This window comes from Prinia subflava, chromosome 3 (assembly GCF_021018805.1).
Source record: "Prinia subflava isolate CZ2003 ecotype Zambia chromosome 3, Cam_Psub_1.2, whole genome shotgun sequence".
NCBI lineage: Eukaryota > Metazoa > Chordata > Aves > Passeriformes > Cisticolidae > Prinia > Prinia subflava.
Window position 1 is genome coordinate 20,028,414 of NC_086249.1, and position 13,414 is coordinate 20,041,827.

General features: G+C 36.0%; 1 protein-coding gene across 6 annotated transcripts in view; it reads left to right on the forward strand.

Annotated features, from left to right (window-relative positions):
• The window catches only part of SPAG17 (sperm associated antigen 17), a 91,816-nt gene that overhangs the window by 15,148 nt on the left and 63,254 nt on the right, over positions 1–13,414 (forward strand). For all 6 annotated transcript variants that reach the window (XR_010079965.1, XM_063394276.1, XM_063394273.1 and 3 more), the window contains 2 exons: positions 8,114–8,245; positions 13,087–13,249. Coding sequence is in view for 5 of the 6 variants with exons in the window: in XM_063394276.1 (XP_063250346.1) it covers positions 8,114–8,245; positions 13,087–13,249 (295 nt within the window). In the remaining variant the exon portion in view is untranslated. The remainder of the gene's footprint in view (positions 1–8,113; positions 8,246–13,086; positions 13,250–13,414) is intronic.

Consider the following 13,414-nt stretch of genomic DNA (forward strand, 5'->3'; position numbering starts at 1 on the left):
AGCGTGCATAGTTTTGCCATTAAAATCCAGTTGAGTTGAGTGCTTGCGTTTAAATCTTAATTGGCTCATGCTTTGTACAGCTCATTTAAAGGACTAGAAGGTAATTGGTTAGAAATAGAATCTTATTGTTTTAAAATTATTTATTTTGTACATGTTTTGGTTGGGTTTTTTTCCCCAGTTTGTTGTTACTGTTGTTGTTTTTTCCCCTAAAATTGTGATGCCATAATCCTTGGGAAATTGCATAATGTCCACAGTACTTCCTGCTTTAATAGGCAATGGGCTGTAGCAGATACAGGAGAATCCTTGAGTTTTCTGGGTGTACATGAAACAGATTTCTCTTCTGTCACTTCCAACACAAAATATATAACCAAGATATTAAGAACTTCTGTAGGATAGTAAAACATAACAATTAACAAGCCCAAGTCAAAAAAGGTGAAATAAATTTAGCCAGGAAGCAGTGGATGTAAAGCATTTTCCAAGCATTCCTGTGAATTTATGCTTTGCTAGAAATGTGTAGTGTAGACTTATGAAGTAAGAGTTGCTGCTGGTAAGATTATTTGAAGTGCTCTTCACATTATGATGTAGAGAGAAGGTCCATTTTAGATTGGAACTGAGTGTGTGTTTCCTAGGATACATGCTCCTACTAGATTATGAAGTGTTATATGTATTTGTATATTGTATTATGTATAATTATATTATTTTATTATATGTAATTATTGTTAGGTAATAGATGTATTTAAATACATGTTTTTAAATGTGTATGCATGTGTATAATTATTCAAAACTACCTTCTATTACCCACCCCGATGGCATGAATCTAATTTTTTTAAAAATTAAGAATAGATATTTATCTAAATATCTTTCATATCCTCTCTTCAGTAGGTCTTAAATACCTTATACCTTTCTATTACCTTATATCATTCTATTGTTTATGTCCCTTTTTTAGACTCTCATCGTTGTATCTAACAATATCTTCAGAAAAATAAAAAAAAATGAGGGTAGCACTAGGGACGTGGAGTATGCATTTATTTGTGTTCATTATAGTAAATCCTAGCGTTGAAAATTCAAAAATGTTGAGTTTTGCTTGATGTGAAAGGGGACTTTTCATGTCAGAGATGTAACACTTATGGGGAGGATTATTTTCACCAAGTACAAGCTCAGAAGAGTTGTCTAGCACTGGGAGAAGAGCAAACTCAGTAATAGAAACACACTCAAGAAAGAGTTTAGCAACCTAATGCTTGTCAGGAGTGGTTTTAAGAAAGCCTTTTTATTTCTTGTGGAAACATTTAATCAAAGCTTTCCTATTTTTGTGTAAGTGTATAGATTATGACACAACACCATAACAAGGGTTATGGTCAAGATTAGGCTTTCTCAAAAGTAAAGATAGCCCTATCAAAACCAAACTTTCTCACTCTATGTACGCATGTCAATAGAATTCTTTTCCTAATACAAGTTAGAAAGATTTTGTTTTCATTCTAATGGAACAAAATTAATTTTAGAAGTTGATGTAAAATGGAACCGCTCAGGAGCCAAAACTTGTCTGGTGTCATTGTTTTCATGAAAGGGTTTGACACTAGAAACAACTTTGGCAGTCATGCTGAACAGCTAGAAGGATAGAAAGACTTAATTTTATTTTTCATTCCAATACAAAATAAATTTTGTACTGCTCTCCTAAATGTCATAATAAAATGGAGCAGTTCTCCAGTCAGCCTTTGTCAAGTGGTATCATGTGTATGCAAGTGAAGAGAATTTTATTGCAGAAGGACTTGGCCCTTACACTGTGTGGATACACAGAGGTTTAATGTGTACACTTGGGAATTGTTGTAAAGTGAATATGCCTTTTAGGGAGGTACCGGCTTCAGGGAAGGTTAAGGGACTTTAAATCCTGCTGCGGGCATTATCTACTCATCTGTTTTCAGCTCTTTTCTATCTGTTACCAAGCTCCTACCAGTTTATATACAGAATATAGGATGTTTTATAAATGATCCACTAAATTAGGTGGTATATTTACCTGAGATATTTAGTGTCTTCTGAGGAGGATTTACTCTGCCTGCTGATTCCCAGTACTTAGGTCAATCTACTTAAAAGGATGTTAGGGAAAGAATTGTTAATTTAGGTTTAGCATGTCTTTGCATCAACCTTTGCCATTTGTCAGAGCATCTGATGCCACTGCATGATCAAGTGGCCTGTGTAGTCCTTTAAGTTATCAAACTGTACACCTTCCATTGAGATTTAATTATTCCAGGAGAGGAAACCATTGTTGCTATGAACCAGGCAGTTCCATAAATTGTACCTGGTCACAGTCAGTTTAAGTGTCTCCAGTTCAGTATCCCTTTCCAGGAACAATGTGTCATGTTAAGAAGTACCAGCGTTTCTAAATGTTACAATTGCGGGGAAAAAGTCTTGAGTTTGAGCAGGGAAATTTTTTTTTTTTCTAGTTTTGTTTCCTAAAATCTGAGAGGTGGGGGTCTATTATTTACATGAGGCAATTGAGGTGCACATCTTCTAGTTTCATTTCAGAATAGTGACTCTTCATAGAATCCTAAAGCTAGGACTTTAGAAACATGCATTATTATTTTATTACTGTTAGTTGTAATTATTTGACCTGAGGCTATATGTAATACTCAAATTGTTGGCAATTTATTTTCTTGGAAATTGATAACCTTTTGAAATTCATCTACCTACCTAAAATCTGCTTTAGAACATTGGTGAGACTTTGGGTTTGCTTCAGAAGTTACAAGAGTTCCTGCATACATGCAAATTTCTGCTTTTTCTGTGCAGGTTTTGTTGAGATGTCTGTGTAACTAGAGGAAACAGCGATTATGTCACATGAGAATGTCATTCTTGAAGAGTTAGAGGGACTCTGAAGTAGCCAAAGGCAATGCTGCCTTCTGGTTTTTTGTCTTCAAAGTTTTTGAGGGACTGTAGTAAGTTCATTAAGGACAACAAAGTGTATGACATTTTTCTCAAGTACAGCAACTAATACCAGAATCCTTTGTCACCAAATTAAAAAAAAAAAAGCTCAAAGCCCTATTGCAAAGCTGGACCAACCAAGGTGGAAAGATCCTGCCCAGTTTTGTGGTGCCAAGGCCGTTGGAACTACCTGGTCCAAATAATTCTGTCTTAGAAACTCTGTCAAGATGCAGCTGGATGGGTTCTGCCAGCACAAGGTTTGATGAGGCAATTTTGTTTTTTAATCTTTTTGTTCCACCTCTGATTGGGTTCTCTTCCTAGCCAGATGCAATGTTAGTGAAGCATGACTAAATCTTTTAGCTTTGTGGTGTTCATTGTGTAGATTCAGTTGGCTGAAATTGCTGGAGACAATTTACTTCTCAGAAGCTTAAAATATTCTGTGCCATAATGGAAAGATTTTCTGGGCAGATTCATCCCACTGAAATGTAAACATTTCAGTATTTGATCATAGCAATATATTCCTTCATCTGAGCACAAATCACAACAGACTGGCCTGTCTTCTTTTTCTAAAAGGGTCTGGGTTCTGTAGAAGTTCTGAAATCACTTAAATGCTGTTTCAACTATTTCCCCCCAGTCAGTGTTAAAAGAAAACAGATATATGAAAAGTCACATGAGAAAACCTTCCCTGTGCATAGAACTCCTTCCTGAGATAGCAGTGCTAATGCCTGATCTTTCCAATCACTGGATATTCATATCCCTTAAAGCAGTTTGGTTTTCATAGCAGCTAATGGTCAGGGAGCCATGGGAGGAGCACATCCTCGATGGTGAGAGCTCCTGTATGAGTTCTCTAATAAAGCCCTCCTTATTTTTAGGTAATGTATTTTCTTATTTTTACTGAAATTAGGTTATTCACCATTTCTGTATTTCTTAAAACATTAAGTGACATAATGCTGTACATGTGTGTTAGAAAATTCTCGTAGAGCATCCCTGAGATTAAATCAGTTAAAATATCCCCTCAGGTTGCAGATTTTCTGTAGAGAGAGGTTTAGAGAACAGACTTTCTTACAGTGGATAATTCTAATAGGTTTCAGCTAACCAGATCAAGCTGTGTTGTGTTTTGGCAAAAAAAACCAGACTCACTCATGTGAGTGAAAAGTAATTTTTCTAGAGTACAAGCTAGAAGTAAAGAAGATCTTCTGCTTTAAGAAATATTCTCACAATAGAAAGGAAGATATTTAGCATATGAACAGCATTCATGCTTGTTCAGTACTGCTTCATTTTAGTGGGTTTAGTTGAAAAAGACTCCATGGGGTATAAGGAGTCATCAAATCCACTTTAATTATTTTCATTCTCTCGAATACATCTTCACAGATTAGCTTATTGTAGGTTTTACAGTCTACCTTATGGATACACAAGTGTTATATAGAGCTCTGCTCAAGTATGCAATTGTTTTATTGATTTTTATGTGAGTCCTTAGGCTCTCTTTGAACTGTGAGTCATTAATTCACTAGTGAAAGGTAATGATTAAGCAAGTGGTCTTTTAACATCATAGATGGGAAGAGGTTCTGAGAGTTAAAGTGAAGTTAGGTCTAATATGAGAAACTGAATTCTTTCAACACACTGGAGGTGTCATTTGAAAAAAAAGTTATTTCTGTTAACTCAGATCCTTCCTGATATTCTTTCAAAATGTTTGTATGCTGTAGTCAATGAAAAGACATTGGCAGAGTCAGAAATATTTAATAGTATGTGTAAAGAAGTCTTCTTTAGAAAAAAACAATTAGCAGTATGACACCTGCAGCTTTTGTGCCTTAGTCTGTCTTAAAAGTTCCTTGTGAAGGACTCATAAGACTGACAGCATATTGTAATAAGTCAAGATCACTTTTTTCTCCTCCTTTTATTACTTTGCTCAGGAAAATACATCTAAACAGTAATTACCAACTTGGTTGTGTAATCCTCAGAGCCTCTTGACTGATGACTATCCTGCTTCAAATTAACTTGAACTGTGTCAGCAGCTAAGGGATTTTACTTGATTCTTCTAGGAACTATTATGTTTCTTTTAGGAGGTGTTATATGAGTCTGAGGCATACGTGATGGTCTGGATTTCTCACAGTTTCAAGAACAAGAGGGAACACAGGGCTTTAGAAAGCTTACTCTGGGTATGGCAGAGCTGTACTGTGAAGTGGGCTGACTACTGTTCATAGCAAGCAATGTTACTGCTGCTAGGTAGTAATAAAGCTGTAAAAGTTTATAATCTAATTCATCTTTCTTGAAAGGTTTTCTGATTATGATTTGGCAGCCACAATGGTTCTGTATCTCGAAAAAGAGGCATTTCAAAGAAAGATAGCACAAAGACTCTGGCGTTAAATGTTTCCCTAACTTTAAGACCTATCTGCTATCTCAGTGGCACTGACATCTGTCAGTAGTGTAGGGTCACTTACAAGCACTCATGCAGTGTTTGAGTGGCTGGAAATACATGCCCTTTGCACCAGACAGCTAAATCTCTGCGTGGTTCAGACTGCCACCATATGAGATCAAATACTGCATTGCCAAGGCCTTTCTGCACTTCACCAGTGTGACCCCTGCTGAGCAAGGAATGCTGAGTTTCCTCTTGCTTTAAAGGAGAAGAGGCCCTACCTAACTGAGTTTGTCCATCCAAGTTTCCATGGTTTCTCACATAAGAAAAAGATCATCACTGGTGGGATGAAATACAGCCAATCTGTAACAAATCCACTTCATAGTATCCGAAAAACTTCCTTCTGTATTCCTACCCAGTTTTTGTCTTGAGGTTTTTGTTTGGGTTTTTTTTTTCACTTGAGGCTCTGTAGATTTTTAACTGTTCGTGCCAGGTACCTGCATAATTAACAGTATCACAGATGAAGTAAATATATGGATGTGTAATAAATTGAATTTCATTTACCTACTGTGCATGGATTGATCTTTGTTCCACCTTTAAGATTGGTTTTAATTTCCTCCTGTATAAAGCATATTTTACATTTCTGCATGAAAAGATATTTGCTTTCTTTGTATTGCCAAATGCAGTGCACTCATTCTGTCGTTGTTTTATTTGTGTGACCTCTTTCCACAACCATGGAATGTATTCCTGTTAAATAGTTTTGGTTATACTTCTCATGGCTAACATGAAAAAAATTGTCCTTCCTACCCACTCTACTTAATCAAGTCTGCATTCATTCCTGTATTCTACAAAATATCTATGAAATAGGAATAATTATTAGCCATTGCTTTTGACTGGTAAAATACTTTAAAATTCTCAGGAAGAACAGGATTTAAGAATCTAAGTATTTTTTTCTTCTTCCATGAACAATAAATCAGCAACTACCATCGAGCTGGATTACTATATATACACTTCTCAGGAATCCTTCCAGAATCCCTCCATTTCCCCTCTATTGTGTTTCAAGAAATGTGCAACTCATCTACGTTAGGCCAGTGAGAAACATCATTTTCCATAGGCTGTTAACATCAATTCTGAAAAAAAAAAAAAAAATTATGATAATTTTTCTCTCTAAGGGAAATTACTGTGGCATTTCTACCAAAGTCTCTTCCCTTCAGAGCACAGATTTGTGTGCCTATTTTCTTTTTAATAGTAGTTCCTAGTAGTTCCTATTGTGCCCACCATCTGTAGTAATTTTTAAGTCTTGTTCTTAACATGTCCTTGATTTTCTGCTGTGGTTTTGATGTCAGTGGGTCTTTCCAGAAGCCTTCTATCATTGGCTTGTTGAGCTAGTGACCAGTCTTACTTTGAGTATAAAACATGCAAAGCAAAACTCAGTTTAATCGTGATGAATCTTCATTTGTGTGTGCTAAGATCATTAGATTTATTTGTGTGGCAGGAGTAGGATTGTTTTGCAAGGGTTTTTAAATGCATATGTTTTGGTTTGTCTCCCTGTTACGCGACATGGAAAAAAAATCTGAATTTTTAGACATCTATTTTCCTGCTCCTTGCTTTGGTTTGCATGAAAAAATAATTTGGCATAAAATAGTCTGGATTCTGATTTGGCTTTGCTTTATTCAGAGAAGCATTTTAGTAGCTACATTTAGGTAAGAAGTGAAAAATTCTGCACTAGGTAAGACTCTATGGAAGCTCAAAGCTAATGGTGGGGTCTGCATTAGACAAGACACAGTTCAGTGAGATGCAGTGTGCACCTTCATTGTCTCAGTGTTAGCAAGCAAAATTGACACCATATGTGCCCAACTGTAATTGCTCCATGAGGAGAAAAGAGAAACATGTCAGAACATTTGAGTAACACCTAATTCAGCCCATGGTTATAAATAAAGCTGATGGTTGCTTAAAAACAAAAGTAAGAAAATATTATGGTTATATTATTCCTCAACAGGGCTTCCTACATAGGTGAACTTTATTACAGAGACAACACAAGTGAAAAGAAACATATAACAACTTTTTAACGGTATTTTTATGTTATTTTATTTTTTTCGCAGTAAATAAAGTGGTTATGAGGCTCCAAGGAAAACGGCCCAGATGTTAGTGAGTTGTATGAAATTTAGTGGAAACAAGCTGTAAAAAACATAGTCGTAAAACAGCCTGTCAATGCCACACATCTGGACAATGCAGCTGTATGTTCCCGCTGCTGTCATCACCCTAAGAAAACTCAATAGCCTTATTTCACCCCAATTAGGCTGCATACCTACAGAATCAGAATTACACAGGGAGGGGGTGTGTTTTCACCAAGACAGACCCTCTCAAATTCCCTTCAAGAAGTTTTTATCTTTCATTTAGGGCTAGTCCCTCAGACACTGGTCACTTTGTAAACAGTACTGCAAACTATTCCCCTTGATTTGCTATCTGTTACGTGCTTTTTAATTTATTGCTTTATAATATGTAGTTGCTTAATGTTGTTTCTTTGTTTAAAACCTAAAGAAAATTACATTTTCCTGTGAGAACTCTGTGTCTGTTGAGTTTCTCATAAATCATAGAAGGTTTTTCCATTCTAGTTTTATCTCATACTCTAGCTGATATAACTTTGTTTGAGGTCTTTGGAACCGAAGAATCGTGGTATGTCTTACTGATATGTTGTTTTTTCTGGAAATGTGGCCATTTTGACCCACACATGATACAATGTGAGATAGCACTTCCTCATTTCAGCATGCAAATAAATATGGGTTGAGTGCAGTATTAAAACTATGCAAGTAGTAGTTTTGTTGTGATTTTTTTTTTCCTTTGCAGGTGATGGAATTAGCCAAAGCCTTTCTGGACCAGGGTGAAGAAATTCCTGTAACACTAACTGGAAAGATTTTGAAATTTCAATTGCTTTGTCTCAAAGAGAAGGATCTGAACAGAAGAGAAGAAGAAAAGAAGGTAGTATAGTATGCCCTTGGAACATTACATTTTTGAAGACACTTCTATTCTGGCGTTACTTCCATAAATTCAGCTTTCTTCTCATGTTTGGCTTTCTAGAACTGTAGTTAAAGAGAAACCTGATTAGAAATGTTTTTTATGTTGATTAGGTTTTGTGGATGAAGTTCTCAATTACTCAAATGCCAGTGAGAATGTGGGGAAAAAAAAGAAAATAAAAATACTGTGGAAGAAGTCTTGGCTAGAGTGAGACCTAGTAATGGCTTAGCTGAGTCTTAGGACGAATTGAAAGCAGAGCTAGGAACATGAATGTATCCCTGCTGAAGTAAAGGTAGGAGAGGTTGTTATGTGGGAGGTATCAAGGATAGACACAGAGCAGACTGTGACAGAGTTCTTGCTATGAGTCTCCTCTCTGAATAGAATTTGGAGAAGTTCTCTCTTCCATCCTCCGGCACTAAGGCAGGATAATATTTACATAAAGTATCCCTGACAGATGTTTCTTGAGCCTTTTCTTGAAACTTTCCAGTGCTGCATCTTTGCTTTTCTGTGGCAATCAGTCTTAACTTTTGAACCATCTCTGCAACTCACGCATTCGATAAAGGTTTCTGATCCTACCAACCCTACTCTCACTTAAATCTTTTTCAGTTCTCTCTGTGGATGGAGGCAACATTACACTCCATTCTACAGAAATCTATTACATATTTAACTAAACAAACCCAAATATGTTTCATGGTTTGTTCATTTTTTATTATGCATGTTCCTCTCCCCTGAACTCCAGTACATGTTTTGAAGTCTGCTTCTCAGAACTGGATGCCACATTTTCCAGTGTTCCCAAAACTTGCTTCCATTTGTCTCCAAGGTTGTCACTACTAACTCCAGTATTGTCTCGAACAGGTTGCTTATGTGTTCTAGGAGGAATTTCACCAAGCTTGCACAGAATCACAGATCAGACCTCTATTTCTAATGTCTTTTGGAGTTGTCAGTGGTGCATTTCAACAACTTACTGAACAGTTGGTTTTGCCATAGTCCTTTTCCAACATTCATGAAACCAAAGAAAGTCAGCTAATTATCAGAAAGTCATATAATTGCTGCAGTAAGCTTACCCTGTTAATTGATCAAAAACTCTAATGTGGAGTGTGATGACATGAAGTTTGTGCATGTAAAAGATGCCAGCAGAAAATAGTTTAAGGGATTTTTGTATAGCTGGAAAGTCTGTAAATTTCTTTATCAACAATTTTATTTGTGGGAGAAGTTGGTGGATGAATCACAAAAACATTAAATGCTAGGTGATTCATTAAAATTGTGTCAGAAGTCAATTTATTAGGACATGATAATTTAAATGACAGAAATATATGCAGATTATTGGCAAAATAATGGGGTTTCAATCTAAAAAGAAATTGAGAGGCTGAAGCTATAGAATGGCTTGTTAATAGTGAATTGAGAAAAAATGGCTTTTCTCCTAGCAGTCAATACCTGTAAGTAAACTGTCAAAAAATTTGAAGTTTAATGGCACTTCAATTTAAATTAAAATGGAGTCTCTAGAGCTTTGACTTGGGAAAATTAGTCTTGTAACTGTAATTTCATTTCTCTGTTTAATTTGAGGATAGTCAATGTTGAAGGTTGAAGAGTCTCTGGCATTTACAGTTACTTCTCTGTTTTAGCCAAACTGTCTGCAAAAGTTGTCAACTCCTTTGAATTGTATCTTTATCAATGTGTGACAGGCAAACACAAAAGGAGCAGTTGAAGGACTGAGTCAAGAATGTGAAGGCTCTTGGATATGAGGATGCTCTGTAGTACAGAGTGGGAAGAAACTGACTTCTAATTTAGAGTTCTATCTCTAAATAGGCTGCCATAAAGTTTTTAATCCCTTCCAACTAGCTTGTACAATACAAGTTCTGTTGCCAACAGTCTGGGTGTTGAAAACAGGATTTTACTCGCAAATCAGTTCTCAGAAAGCAAACATATCTGTCCTTGGGTTTTGTTTTTTTTAAATAGATATCAGCTAATAGAATGGATCAGCAGAACTAATATATCATGTAAATAAGCAAAAATAAGGCATTGTGAAATTTTTGTATTTCATTAGGAGCAAGAGCTTGTTGTAAATTGACACATGTATTATATTTAAAATATTATGCAGAAGAGGTGTCTCTGAGTTAGAAAACTGTTTGAGGTAATAAAATTTTGTAATGTGAAGCTTAAAATAACAAAATTTCAGAAGTTAATGGATTATTAGGAACTCCAGAAAAAGCTGCACCTTGTAGGGAAGGAAAAATATGACATTGAAAGGAAAAGGAAAGAGTCCAAGAAAGGAGAGGCTTTTACTTTCTTAAGTATTAAGGTCAAGTAATGTTCTTTGTTAGAATCTTGGCAAGTTCAGAAATATCTCTGCTTATTTAAGAATTACTTAAAATGATGCACATGCAATAGATGAAGTTGATTGTGAAATTTGTGGCATGATGATTGTATTATCTGTTTGGTATGTTAATCAGCTTAGAATTCAAAGAGGTCCTATCAAAATTTATAATTTGAAATGTCAAAGGTGGAACAAATTTGAAAGAAAATAATGAAAGCCTCCAAATCCTTCATTACACAGTGGAAATAGTTTCAAGAATCTGTCTCAGACATTTCTAAATTTTACATAAAGGAAATTCAAGAAGGAAGGGAAAAGCAGGAAAAGATTTTCCATTTTGATTTTGAATTCGAACAAAGTGCAACTTCCACAGTTGGAAAGTCTGCTTTTCTGATGCCTAAAGAGGTGACCTGAAACAGAAGCTGTAGAGTGATAAAGGAATAAAGTAGGTATTTATTAAAAGGCCTTTGCAAGACACACCTTGGGCAGTGCAAGAGCCCGGCCGAGGCTACGCCCAAGATAGATGACAGATTACAAAGTTTCACACTTTTATCAGTTTTGGTCCATTTACATATTGGGGTTGATTGTCCAATTACAGTTTCAGGTCATGAAGTCCCATTCCCTCAGTTTGCTCTCCTAGATTTGCTGTTGTTTCTACTTCTTGGGCCTGAAGCTGTAATGGTGTCCTTGGTTCTCGGGCTGGAAAAGGATTGTTTTGTCCAACTACACTGTGAGAAGAACTTGCTAACAGTTTATATGAAGTTCAGAGTTACATACTAATGCAGTACAAAATCTAGAAAATATGAAAGCTAAAACTTTAGGCATCATTCCAGCTGGATCTAGGGAAAGCAACTTTATAGAGTTAACTGCCCACTCTCATTTGTATGAAGGGCATTCCTAATTGCCTTAATAGCCTTTAGACATCAGCAGGATTGTAAATTTAAGTTGTTAATATTTTTGTTTTATTTAATTTAGCTTTATAATCCTGAAATGTAATATTTGCATAGTTCAGATGTAGCATTTCTGCTAGGCAAAAATAAGGTGGAGACTTCCTTGCTCTACAGAACCTACTTTACTTTAATATTTTTGTCATCAAGATTGCGGCATATCTTCATTGAAGACCAAAAGGCTGGGTAGCTGTAACATTCTTTATTGCATGGCTAAATCAGCCTCATGAGGGTGGAGGTTACAGTTCATGCCATTATGCAGAAAGCCCAATAAAGCTTTCTGGCATAAAGTCCCCAAGCCCCATGCAGAAGCGGCAGCAGCTTAGCAGCAGCAGCAATGGCAGCGTCTATAATCTGTGTTCAGTGAGCTCTAACTAATTCTTCCAAAGCAGTGTGTTTTTATTCTATTTTTAGCCAATCAGGTACAGACACGATTCTATTATTGCCTTGTTGGACCTATCCCAACCTGACACTGATGTGCGAAAATAGTCGCAGTTTCTTACAAATTCTACGTATATAACTCGATCTGTTCTATCTAGGAATGCTAGCAAGGCTACATTATGTTTTATTATGACTAGAACTTAATTAACTTTGCATAAGGCAATGCTATGTGAACTTTAAACTAGTCTTTAGGACTTTTCTTACTAACTAATACAGGCTCTTATTTGTTTAAGGCACTTAAAATATTCTCTATTTATTTAAACTAAACTTGCATTTCTACCTCATGTCTGTGTGGATTTATGTATTTTAGTTTCTCTAAAGGTTTTAATTCAGCCCTCACATCTTTGAGCACCCCTGCGCTTGTGTGGATGGGGCCCCAGAGGGATTTTGCGTCCTGAGATATTTTTTTTTTTGATTGTTTAATTTTAGACTGGTTCTTGATTTTTTGGATTTATAGTGTGAGGCTTTGGGATACTTACAAAATCTTTTTTCATCCTGTAGTCTTAGATTACTGGGAGGAGCTTTGTGTAGGTGTTTTTGTGCAAAAATAATGAAAATGGCTGAGTAATATCTCGTGTGAAATGAAGGCACAACTCTTGGTTCTGGTTTGCATTAGATAGATATTTACATCAAAGAAAAATAGTGCTGATACCATTTTACACTATAGTCAAGGGTATAAACAGAGATGTTAAAGATATTGACAGATACTGAATTTTTGCTGTATTTCCCCTCAGTCCAAGGAAGGTTTCTGGTTGATGCAAGTGCTGTAGTGAAAGAAACTAAGGCACAGGGATATTTTACCCATCTTTCTACCCATATATATTTTGTTAGTTTGGTGGGTATACTGTCTAGCTACCTCTTCCAGTTCCTTTTTAGTGTGAAGTCTTAGCATTATGACTGAGTAAAAACATATAAAGAACTGAATGATGTGTTTGAGTAGGAAAAAGCAGGGTGTGCAAGACAGATCCACCGCATGAATACTGTAGCAGCTGAGAGGGAAAAGTGTTAAAATAAAAAAAAAAATTGAACACCTAAAGTTTTACAGCAGTCTGACTTTTTTTCTGCACAAAGGCTATAATGAGATCTTCATTTATTTGTCTTGTCAGGCAGAACAGCAGCAGAAAGAAAAGGAGAAAGAAAATGCTAGACCTTCTCGTAAGACATCTGGAAAAGATAGTAAAGGAAAAAAGTCGGTGGCAACACCCTCTCTTAAAAAGGACACCAAATTGAAACAACGAGGAAAAGTGGAAGTGAAAGACAATTACATTGGTATGTAAAATATGATGATATACTTCTGATAAACCTTTGAAGTACTTTTTTTTGTTCCATGTTGAAAAGTCAAGATCTATTTGGCAATATCAAAGCTTTCCCACTTAGCATTTGAAGAGGGCACTGTGTTCTGCTCAGTGTTAGGATGGACTGGGCAGTCTAAGA